Source organism: Benincasa hispida, chromosome 11 (assembly GCF_027475165.1).
Source record: "Benincasa hispida cultivar pf3 chromosome 11, pf3_genome.v1.1, whole genome shotgun sequence".
NCBI lineage: Eukaryota > Viridiplantae > Streptophyta > Magnoliopsida > Cucurbitales > Cucurbitaceae > Benincasa > Benincasa hispida.
Genome location: NC_143488.1, coordinates 79,790,984 through 79,803,558, shown reverse-complemented (window position 1 = coordinate 79,803,558; position 12,575 = coordinate 79,790,984). Strand labels below are relative to the sequence as shown.

The 12,575-nt window shown below is 36.7% G+C and overlaps 1 protein-coding gene across 1 annotated transcript in view; it reads right to left on the bottom strand.

Annotated features, from left to right (window-relative positions):
* The window catches only part of LOC120090923 (uncharacterized), a 43,910-nt gene that overhangs the window by 12,268 nt on the left and 19,067 nt on the right, over positions 1 to 12,575 (bottom strand). The window contains exons 4-5 of the mRNA XM_039048615.2: positions 4,713 to 4,874; positions 4,465 to 4,621 (exon numbers count right to left, since the gene is read on the bottom strand). Of these exons, the coding sequence (XP_038904543.1) occupies positions 4,465 to 4,621; positions 4,713 to 4,874 (319 nt within the window). The remainder of the gene's footprint in view (positions 1 to 4,464; positions 4,622 to 4,712; positions 4,875 to 12,575) is intronic.

Here is a 12,575-nt window from a genome sequence, read left to right as displayed (position 1 = left end):
GGTTGTTTCAAGATTATTTCTGTTTAATGACAGGAAAGACATTGCAAAGATATTGGAACATCTCTTTCAATCAAAGGTTATCATTAATCCTTCATTTGCTGAGAATGCCTTGATTAAAATTGATCATCAAAAGATGGAGGAGTTAATTGTGTTTCAGGCATATGGCAGGAGTTTGGAGAGTTTCATTCATTATTTGAAAAATGGAACAGATCCAACAGCCACCCATCAGTAGTCAAAGGTTATGGGGGCTGGATTTCGATCAAAAATCTTCCTTTGGATTATTGGAGTAGAAAAACTTTTGAGGCAATTGGAACATACTTTGGAGGACTTGAAAATATTTTAACAGATACTTTAAACCTCCTTAATTGTCTAAATTCAAAATTCAAGTGAAGAAGAATTTATGTGGGTTTATGCCGTCCGCCATTGAGATTACCGATGCTCAGCATGGAAATATTTTTATGAACTTCGGTGATATTGAAGCGATTGGAACTCCGGTCATCACTTATGGTAATTTATTACTTGAGGATTTTACTAATCCTATTGATTTAATTCGATTACAGCAGGTTTTACTGGATGAAGTTTTTAACTCCAGCTTTAATAATCTAGAAGTGGATTTTCTTGCTTTAATTCAATCAAGCCCATTATTCTCTCGAAATTCTTTCGACGTCCTGTCAAAGGAAGATGAGAAGATGACAAAACAATCGTTAGAAACAGAGGAGTTGGTTTCCTCCAGCAAAGCAGACATTCTAGTGTGAAAGCAAGTTGTCAGGGTAAAGAACTCGATTTAATGAGGAAAGAGAAGCAAGCCATTCATTCACATTGTGAACCCATCAAAGTTATTCAGATTGAAAATATTAATGATTACCTTGATGCACAAGGCAATAGATTGTCTCTTGATATTCCCCCAAAAGTAATTCAAAAGGTTGTTTTCCCGAGCTCCATTTCTGCAAAAGGCATTTCAGATTCCAAGAACAATAAATCCTATACAGTTAAGGATGGGCCTTCTATATTCCCTCGCATTAAGGATACTTCCTCTAGTTCCGATTTGGACTTATTAGCCCCTCGTCTGTACCCATTTGCAGTGCTCTTTGTCCGAAAACAAGGGTGATAATCAGAGTTTTGGCTTTCAAAATCCATCCTCAAATATTCACATTTTAAGTGTTCCAGTGCATCAAACTCTCTCAAGGCTAATCAATTAATTGAAAAGGGACCTAGGAAGAGCAAGCTGATCACTACAGCTTCACCACTTTATAGAAGACATCTCCACTTGCTAAAGCCATTCCCCAAACATTTCATCAGGAAGAAGACTTCTTTTATCAACTCATAGTCAACAATAGTAAACTATGATTTATTAGAGGTGTGCTTTGTAAGGGTGCAAGTTCCTAGTCTCTCCATTAAAAGGTCAATTCAGCCACATTCCTTGTCTAATAAATTTCGTCTTTCAGAGTTCAAAATCTCAAGGATCAAATGCAACCTTTATGTGAGGTTTTCCAAGAGAAATCTCAAAAGGCACTCACTCCAATCAGCAAGACTCTGATGCTGATGCAATAGTGAGTGCTAGTAGCGAAGATCTAGATTGCTCAAACACAGAGGAAGTTCAAGAAGTAGCTGAGATTGAGGCCGAATTTGGAGACGGTTCATAAGTTGTTTCAGCCAGAAGAGCAGCAGGTATTTGATCAAGAAACACCAACCCAACTAGTTAATTTGGGAGGTGATTTGAATACTCTGTTTTACGAGGAAGAGAATTTGAATTTAAAAGTGGTGGGTACTTCATGTCTCTCTCCTTTGCATCATTCTGAAATTCCATCACATTTGAAATCCATTGTTGAAAAATGTGGATCAATTTTCGGATGACCGTACTCGTTGACAAACACTTCTGAATCTGTTTGTTTGAAGAAAGATTATTTTTGGAATGAAGCTGACCAAGAATTCGCAGTGCAAGTTGGTACTTTGAGGATGCAAAAAAGCTGGAGCAAATTTATTCTGATCCTTCACAGAGGCTAGTTGCTGATTGTACTCTTTTGGATGTTGACACTGATGTTATTTCAGATCGCAAGGGAAGCATTGCTATCCTATCTTGTTCTGATCGTTTAGAAGATAATGCAAGTCCAGAATGCAACTTAATGCTGAATTGTACTCACTACATGTGTGAAACTGCCATGACCTTGAGGAAAGTATATTTTTCATACTAATTTCTAGTTGATGATTTGTTGAGAGGTTGAGCTGTTCCCAGCTCTGATTTTGACTCATCACACACAACTATTATGGCCAGCACATGATTAGAGAGCGTTGTAATTTTCACTCCTCTTTCGAGTTTGGGACTGTTTTGGAACTGCATATCGAAATACTTCCTCTTGGTGCACATTAAGCAAGGATTTCGAAGACTTCTCCATTCTGGACCTATGCTTAAATTGGTGGGATTTTATTTTCCCAGATTGCTAGTGGACCGCTTCTCAGATCATATCTCCTCTAGTTAATTTAATTTTGGGTCTCTTCGGTATTTGTTTGTTCTGTTTTGTCTAGTTTTGGCTTAGGTTAAAACCGCATGATCTTGTTACTCTTTTGTATGGGCTGAGTTTTAGCCTTGGTTTTATTTCTCTTGAGGATAGTTTGTATGGAAATGATGAGAGCGCTAAGAGGGTGTCAACCTAGTTGAGATGCCCTAGTGTGCCTCCTAATCCATAGGCCTTTTTGCTCTTTGTATACTTCTCTTGTACTTTGAGCATTAGTCTCATTTCATTATTAGTAATGAAGAGGCTCGTTTATATTTTCAAAAAAAAAAAGAAAAAAAAAAGAATTGTTTCTTGTAAAGAGAACAAAAACAAAAACTTCTGCATGACTAGGTTACAGAATAGGTAAAAAAACAACTTACATCAACGAGCATCACCTTAACCATGACAAAGGCACCTTAATGCATTACATCATGATTCGGTATCCTCGTGCCTGTATACTGTTTTGTAAAATAAGATGCCTACATTTCATAGTTTCTTTGTACAGTAGTGTGTTTTTAATAATGTGTTCTAAACTGCGAGATATACCAAAGATGCAATAGACGTCTGGAAATTAAATGCTAAGCAAAAAAGTAAGTTCTTTGATTTTTTTTTCAAGAGCAAAACAAAAAAATATTAATAAGAGACTTGTATGTATTAGATATAGTCTTTTACATAATAAGCAAAAAACTCAAACAAATGAGAGTTTTTAAAGATATTAGTAAAATATATAGTCTTTCAGGAAACTTTTTTTTCTTTAAAAAAAAAAAACAATATATATTATATAATAAAGTTTTTTTAAAATATAAACTTGTAGGAACACCTTTGTTTAAAATATAAACTTATAGGAACACCTTTGTTTGCTTGGGCTTTTATTTTATATCAGAAGGCTTAAAGTTGCAGATTTGTGTATCTTCAGCAGCTACTTCATGTTTAATCAAGTTCAAAGTTGAGATTCTTTTTAGTTTTAAGTTGTTGGTAGCTGGAGTCGTCTGGGAGTTGTCCTCTTTCTAAGATTTTTGTGTTTTCCCTATTCAAGTTATGGTTTTGATTTGGGGGGCATTTTTCTTTTATGTTTGATTGTGGTCTTTGAGATAAGTTTGCTCACATTTTGTTGTATTCCATCTTTTCTTGAATTTTCTGTTTCCATGTATTTTGAGCTCCTCAGTGAAATAACCTCTTTTCATTATTTCAATGAAAAATTTTGTTTCCTTACAAAAAAAAAAAAAATAATAAATAAAATAGGAACACCTTTGCTTAAAATATAAACTCATAGGAACACCTGAGAGAGTATACTTACCTAGGCATGGCTCTTAAATCAACAATTCATTACAAAAGCCAGGCACCCTCAAGTTATAGAGCCTAGGATGCATATTAAAACACTGATATTAAGTGCATAGATCTAATTCTATTTCCCTTCAAAAAAAAAAAAAAAAGTACATCTATGTGTTGGTACAAATTCTCAATTCCATTTGACCCAAGATTCTATGTAGCAAAGTCCAACACTGCTGATCACATTACAAGGAAAAGAACAAAAATAAATAAATAACAAAGAAAGGCCCATCACCAAAATTTTCTCATAGCCAATGAACTAGGAGAAACTTTGAAGTCCCTTGAATAAGATCATCATTTTTAAGAAGAAAAAAAATGGAAACTTCTCATTGATTAATGAAAAAAAATAAATTGAATGTATCATAAGTATTCTTTAATAGCACATCGTTTACAAACGTAAATACTTGATTATCTAAAGTATATGAGGTCCCTTTCATAATAACATCCTCGATGAGAATCCACATGATTTGCAAAAGCTAATAGATTAAATTCTCCATGGATGTTGAAACTTCTATCAAAAGTCTATATTGCATGACTAGCACTTCTTATAAATGACCAACCACATAATGCAGAGCTTGGCTTACTTGACAACATCATCTTAAATTAAAATTGCACAAGATGACTATAGTAAATGAGGTTATACCTTGAGCTAAGGAGGCATTTAAGTCTTCCTCGATTTGATTCAGATTATGAGTAGCAGAACTACAGTTGTTCAGAGCAGCATCTTCATTCAGATGTTCATCAAGTACAGACTGAAATGCAGTAAGAATCTTTTCTGGAACACCTCCAACAGCCAGTTTCTAGAGTTAAGCAATAAAGATATAGGAGTCATAACACAAGAAATAAAATGGAAACTGCAATAATCCGCTGCTACCACAGCTAAGCTCTTACAATTCTCACAGAATGGGCATCCCTCTTCACTATCTTTATAGGATTTGAACTCTTCCCATTGCTGCTGGGTAATTGAGTTGGAGGTGGAGTTTTACCAAGCATTTCATCCTTAAGACTCTGACCCCGAGAACCAAAAACCTTTCTTTCTTCCCAAATATTGACCTTAACAAACCAATTCCCATGAAGGGAAACAAGGGAGAGAAAATTGAGTGAGACAAATGAAATCCCAACTTAAAAAATAAACACTCGAGATACTTTCATAAGAAAAGAGGGGAAGGGGGGAACTGGTCAATCTTACTATTACAACTTAAAATATAACATTGCAGGGCTAGTGGATTTCAAGCAAAAAATAAAAATAAAAATAAATAAAAACAAAAATGCACGAGAGGAGGATGATTAGAAGGAAATGTCAATTGACTTTGATCTGCAACCCAAAAAGAAAATGTATAAACTTTCATAAGTTCAATGTCTATCAAAGTATACCACGCTTTTTCATGGAAAAGAAATCGAAATTTGTACGTCAAAGTCACAGTTACGTGCAACCAGTATTTAACTAAGCAAATTGAAATAATACATGTCATGTCTATGAGGACACAACTGTACTCAGGGTAACACAGTTAGCAAAGCAAATTGAAATAATGCATGTGGACTGAGCAACCAACACATGGTATTGACATTTGCAGAGAGACATTGTGTTTCTGGAACAAGAAACTACTTTTCATTTAAAGATGAAAAGAACATAAAAGTTAAATGAAACAATCTCCTAAATGACTATAGAAGATTTTAAAAAAAATACTACCGGCCAAACAGGTGTATACCAAATGGGAGTTTTATTCAAATGATTAAAATCTAATCCATACAAGAGAGTGGGGTTCTCAATTTATAGAGAATTAAGTGTGGGATAGGGTAACTAATCTAAATTTACTAAATTACCAAAATCCTAATACATCATATTCTATCCGTCCCCAAAAAAAGAACTCGTCATCGAGTTTTAAAACGAAAATTAAGGTAAAAATATAAAAGAGTAAACCACTCGAACCAATATATCTCAAAACATCCGACATCAATAATATCCAAATTTCATGATTCAAGCCAATGAACCCAATAACTAATTTTTTCAAAAAATCCCCTGTTGTCAAAAAAAAGTGCAGAATTTCTCAGACACCAAGGGAAAACCCATTTTGTAAGTGTGAAGAAAATCCAATTGGGGATGGGTTTTGTGCACTTCATTAAATTTGTGTATGAGATGGCCAGTAAACTTCAATAAAGGGGAATGAGGTCCAAATTGGAAGGTATGGGGTTGTTTTTGGGCTAGAATGTATGGCTTATTGGTTGAAAGGCCCAAATTTTCAAAAGAAGGGGTCCTCTGCCTTTTTGGTTGGGTCTGAAAGAAGATTCCACGAGAAAAGATAGGGCAAACATCTTCCTCTTAGAGTTATTTCTTCTTCATCTTCTTGGATTTCACGTGAAATTGCAGATGGATTGTTCCTCTTGCCGACGGCTGCAAGTGGGTTGCAAACAGGCTTCCTTTCTTTCTCTTCATCAGCCATGAGGTCTCCTTCCTCCTCCACCAATGGTGCGTCTTTCTCCTTCTTCGTCCGCTCTCTCAATTCAACTCCTGTGTTGCCGCCGATCCCAACTGGAAACCCAACTTTTTCCGATTCGTAGCAATGTACTGGAGCTTGATCTTTAAACTCTTTCGAATCGGATTGCCCATGGGTTTTGTTTTCTTTTACTTCTGCTGCACCTTCGTTTTCAATATCTCCACCATCGATTTCATTAATCGATTGTTCCTCCTCGTCCAGTTCATGTTGTGCAATCTCCGAGTTAATCACATTGATTTTTCCCTCTTTCAACGCAAGCTCTTCCTTGCACGTTTTATCTTCTTTATTCGACTTATCGTGAACTGATTTTCCTTCCTCATCTTCTTTGCCCGACTTGTCCTCCTCGCTGGAATCGTCACTATATTGATGATGTCATTGCTGGTGATTATGAAATTTTGGTCGTTCGCGAATTAATAAAGGTGGATCTAGGATGTTTCTTGGTGGAATTTGCTTTTGCATATTCAAATTATGTCTTTCTTGAGAATAATTGGTGATTCTTGGTTGATTTTCTCCAACTCGTGGCAGCGAACCAAGATTGTTTTCTATTTGATCAAGTGTCAAGAACAAGTATTCAAGTAAACAATAGATACCATGTACTGACTGCAAGCGCCGGGTAGATGTCTTCGGTGATGGGGCAGTGGTTTGTTCCATCTTTTTGAGGGTTGTGACGAGGTCACTGCCAATAGGCCTTCTTCCCGCCATTAGGTCCAAGTTTCTTGGAGCTCTAATACCACTTGGTATATACCAAATGAGAGTTTTATTCCGATGATTAAAATCTAATCCATACAAGATCCTAATGAATTAAGTGTTGGATAGGGTAACCAATTCTAAATTTACTAAATTACTCAAATCCGAATGAATCACAGACAGGGAAATAAAGGCTTCCCAAACGTGAGGCATAAACCATGGATTTCTAAAAAGAAAAAACGGCCTGAAAAGTAGCAAAAATCAAACTAAAACAAGATCCAAATGAAAAAGTCTACCTCAAAACACCACCAACGCAAAAGAAGAGCAACATAATAATCCATGAAGAAAGTTCCTCGATAACTAACACAAACTCTTGGGCTTTATTTCATAGAGAGTGGCGCTGCATTCTTCAAGATAATGCAAAAACATCTTAATCCGATGCAATAGAGGGAAGACAGAGAAATTTGCTAAGGGGGATGACCCTTAGATAACCCAAGCTCGATCTTCCAAACCAGATTGCTCAAGCTTGGATCAAATGTCAAAAGTAGAACTACTAACACTGACACCATCCATTCATCCATCCTCTTTGAAAATCTCATTGGCATCCTTCTCAAAAACTTTTTATGGGGTGATTTTTTTAATGAAAAAGCGAACTTTCATTGAGAAAAAATGGAAAAATATAAAAGCAAACAAAAATGAAGATCACAAAGAAAATAAGTCAAACTGAACAATAGGCTTTGATCGAGTAAAATAAGACCTAAAAAATACAAAATAACTTCTTCGTTGGAATCCTACGGAAACATAGAATCTCAAAAAGAACCAAACTCGCTCGAAGACTTCTCAAGCCCTCTAAAGATTATGTTTTTCCTCCAACCCCAAAAGCCCCACAAAATCGTACAAACCTGAGCTTGCCACAAAAAAGGGCAGGTGAAGGAGCTCATTGATTGCTCTTCACAACTCTAAGGTCTACGAATGCCGAAGTCAAACGCCTCAAAGAAACAACCCCAAAAACTTGATCAAAGTCCTCAACTGCCCTCCTACAAATAATGCAACAAAACGACCAAACAACCAAGCTGGACATGATATAGTAAGGATTAAGGCAATCATATTTAATTCCCTAGGATAATTCCTTTTACCAACGTTTGTGTACTAATCCCTAAAAATAGGGAGTACCTTCTCATATATTAAATACTTTTGATTGATAACAAAGGTCTTGATTTGATTTTTGGAGAATTCTCTCCTTTAACCTCTTAGGCTACATAGGGACAACTTCTCCAAAATCCAATCCAAGGTTTTACTCTTCCATGCATGACTTGCCCCACGAAAAAAAATAAACGTTCTTAAGAATTTTCACTTTCCATAGCATGAAAAGACATAATTGCTATAAAGGTATGGACATACCATACGATGAAATAAGGAACTATAAGAAAAGTCTTTAAGACGAACATCTCTTCTCTCATGGATAAAGCAAAACTTTCTAATCAAAGAAAAAAAAAGAGCCATAAATAATTGTTGTTTCCCTATCGGATGACAGACGACTAACCCTCAACATTTGCAAAATATAGATCCGAAAGTGATAAAGGACAATAGCCTCCAAATGATTCCTCGTAGAAGATAACTAATATAAATGGGACCACCCCTAAGAAATGACCAAAAAACACACCCATTGAACAAAAGTTTCCAAACAAAACCACTGGCTACTAATGACAAAGAAAGGAAATTGAAGCTTGAGCGACATGGAGCTTTGAGAGCGGAAGAGGCTTGATAAAGAGATCATAAAAGGATTGGTATGCAATATGCCAAACAAGAAACCTTCTCAAAAATCAAGCCAGCCAGCCTTAGACAAACAAGCAAAACCAGCTGAAACAAAGGAGTATCACTAAAAGGAGAACTCTAGAGCTCTTTAAAGTTGACAAAAACAATGAAGCACCCTGATGTGGTCCACAGAATTCAAGATTTTCAACCTTTGTCACCACAGGATTATGAGACCATTGCTCAACCGAATGAAATATCACATGCTTCAATTATTCAAATCAGATGCTAAGGGATTTCCTTCTTGTCAATAGGAGTGAATAATGAGTCTTTAGACTTGTCAATCAGTTGATCGTCCTCTGTCTAAAAAAGGTGATGAAAATCTTGGCCAAGGTCATCAAATTTCTCGTCCTCTTCTTGATTCTCCTCTACTTTTGATCTTTCTAATTCTTGGCACTTGCAATTGAATCTCCATCGGAGTCATACTTGTTGGAATCAGAGATACTAGACGACACGCTCGGACACCTCTCACAAAAAGTACATCTGAACCTAGAATCTAAAAATCTAAGTAGCTAAAAGGAACAAGATTTGGGTGGAGATTTAGTTGTGGATGAGAGACCATGAGCTTGTATTTTAACACAACACTCTTCAAGCAGAACAAAGTTCACTAGGGCAGACCATGCGTTGATGGAGGAGGACCTTTTCCTGATGTAACAGATGTGGGTGACTCCTATATAGAGATGGAATTGCAATGGCCAGTTTGATCTTCTTTTTCTAGACGAAGTGATAGTGCGAGGCGAGGTGGAAGGCTCCTTTGAAGGCAGCGGGAAAATTTTATTAGAGAAAGAAGTGGCATTTTTTGCAAGGCTAAAACTGAGGCGGCATGCCTTTTGGATTACCTTCAGGGGAATGACAAGAGAGCCTTGATCGGAAGCAGTCTCATTGAAATCATTAATGTTCCCGATTTGAATAACATTATAAAGGTCACCCATTGGCTGAGATGGCTTCTTCTCTTTCTTCAATACTACAACATTCGAATTCAAGAAATTTGCGTTCCCACTGCCTCTGACATCTGAATCGTTTTCAACCTCAAGTGGAGTCTTCAACTCTAAATCTATTGGTAATTGTGACATCTCTGAGTCCTTTGGAAAGAAAACAAAAGGATTCCAAGAGAAATGTGGGATGGACTGAATAGAGTCAAGAAAATTCACTTCTGGAATATCAAAACAGAAATTCAAACCTTCATCGTGTATAACCTGACGCAATCGAACTAAATCCAGAGGATTAGTGAAATTCTTAATCAACAATTCACTATGCGTAATTTCCGAGACTTCAAAAGCTTCTATAACCCCAAAATTTAAATAAATATTGTTGCGCTTACTATCAATAATCTCTATGGTAGAAAGCATAAAACTACACAAATTCTTCATCATTTGAATCTTAGCTACTGAACAATTGAGAAGGTTCAAAGTTTCTGTTGCAATGTCCTCCAAGGCCATTAAAATATGCTCCAATAGCCTCGAAGTTTGTCTACTCCAATAATCCAAAGGAACATTTCTGATCAAGATCCAACCTCCATACCTTTCAACCAATAAAGGCCGTCCGTGACGAAAACTATTCCATTTTTCAAAAAGCAAATGAAATTTTCCTATCTCCTGCCATTTTCTAGGGGAAACAAAAAATTCCTCCATCTTTGGATGATCAATCTGAATTAAGGCATTCTCAGCAAAAAGTGCATTAATGATGACCTTCAATTGGAATAAATCTTCCAACGTCTTCGCAATTTCTTTCCAATCATTAAACTAAAACAGCCTTGAAAGAACCCATAGATTGTTGAAATCATGCTTGAAAACCTTTGAATTTTTTATAGTCCAGTATTCACGCATGCTATGTTTCCCAAACTAATAATGGAGGCTGACAAATTCCAATTTTCATGCCTCGGGGTGATGCTCCAACCACTTATCCCCTCAAAAGTAGATATCCTTCTCATCACCAAATTGACAAAGGTAAGGGAGCTCGGTAGAAATATATTTCCAAGAGTTTAAGTACCTTCAAACCGGCCCAAGGTCCACTTTTTTTTTATGAATAGAACGACTTTCATCGAGAAAAAATGGAAGAATACACGGCATACAAAGAAAAAAAACCCACAAAAAAGGGGACTCCCTTACAAAAAGGGCCTCCAACGATAAAAAATAACATCAATAGAATAATTACAAAAAGTCTTCGAAATTGAGGCTCATAGGGGAACATGAAAGTGAACAAGGCACCACAACTCCATAGGATCCCTCTCCACTCCCCAAACAACCTACTGTTTCGCTCACCCCACATAACCCATAAAACCACACACACCCCAACAAGCCAGAGAAACCAGTCTCTCTCTCCAAACAACGGATTGAGGAGGAACTCCTCAACCATAACACTAATATCTCTGTGATGAACACTCATCATACCAAACGTCTGGAAAAAAGAATCCCAAACACCACTCACAAAATCACGGTACCAAAGATTATGGTTTAGGTCTTCCTCTGCCTTTCGACAAAGAATACAACAATAAGGCCCCACAAGCAAAGGCGACTTCTTGACAAGCCGTCCAACGTGTTAACACGTCCATGAAGAACCTGCCAAGTAAAGAACACCTTTTTAGGGACTAATCCTCCAGAGCACCGAAAAGATCGACTCACCTATATAGGAAGGTTCAACCAAACAATGAAAGAAAGACTTGCACGAGAACCCTTCCAAAGGACTGGGACTCCAAAATCTGACCTCCCTTCTCCCCAAACAAAAGGAGGGACTCTCGAGTAAAGAAAGAAGTGTGGCAACCTCTGTAGTTTCCCTATCGGAAAGAGAACAAAGAAACCCAAAAGAAAATGAATAAGAGCTCCCAAACCACACTAAAAATCCGACAACGAAATGATTCTTGAGAGACGATAAGTGATACAAATCAGGAAACATAGCACATAGGGACCTCTCCCCCACCCAGTGATCTTTCCAAAAGTATCTTTCCCCTCCCCCACCACACAATGAACTAAATAAACAAAAGAATGGAGCTCTTTCGAAATATCTTTCCATAAATTCCTGTGAGTACCCTTAATCCCTTTAGACAACCATTCAAAAGGATGGGGCCATGTATACTAACAATGATCCTATGCCACAGAGAGTTGGGCTCAAAGGAAAAGCACCACAACCATTTGGCTAAAAGGGTTTTTTTATACATCCTAAGATTCCCAATTTCTAAACCCCCAAAGAAACCGGTCTCTCAAGAATCTCCCATCTGATCAGATGTGAGCCCTTGCCTTTCCTTTCATCAATCTTTCCACAGAAAGTCATGCGTCATTCTCTCTGAACACTTACCTTACACGAGGCCCTGAAAAGGGAGAACTAATAAAAAGGAATGCCACTCAAAACAAATTTGATCAGGGTAAGCCTATGCAAGTAAGTTGATGTATCACCAAGTAGGAATTTTATTCAATGATCAAAGTTGTGAAAATACAAGAGAAGGATCCCTAATTATAGGTAAGATAGGATAACTGAAAGGGAATTAAAATGTAACTAATCTAGGATTAATCAAGATTAATTATGAATTTACTATTTTACCCAAATCCAATTACATCATATTCTACCCCTCCAAAAAAAAAAAAAAAAAAAAAAAAAAAAAAAAAAAGAAGTTTTTAAAAAATAAAAATTCTTGGCTCATCGAGTGTGATAGACTCCAACTGAAAATTCTCCGTGTGAGATTTCCCAAATCCAAGTGGGAATTAAGATTCTCTATGAAAATTTTCATACACTAGGGCCCACTAGGTTCATTAGGGTTTAGGTGGAA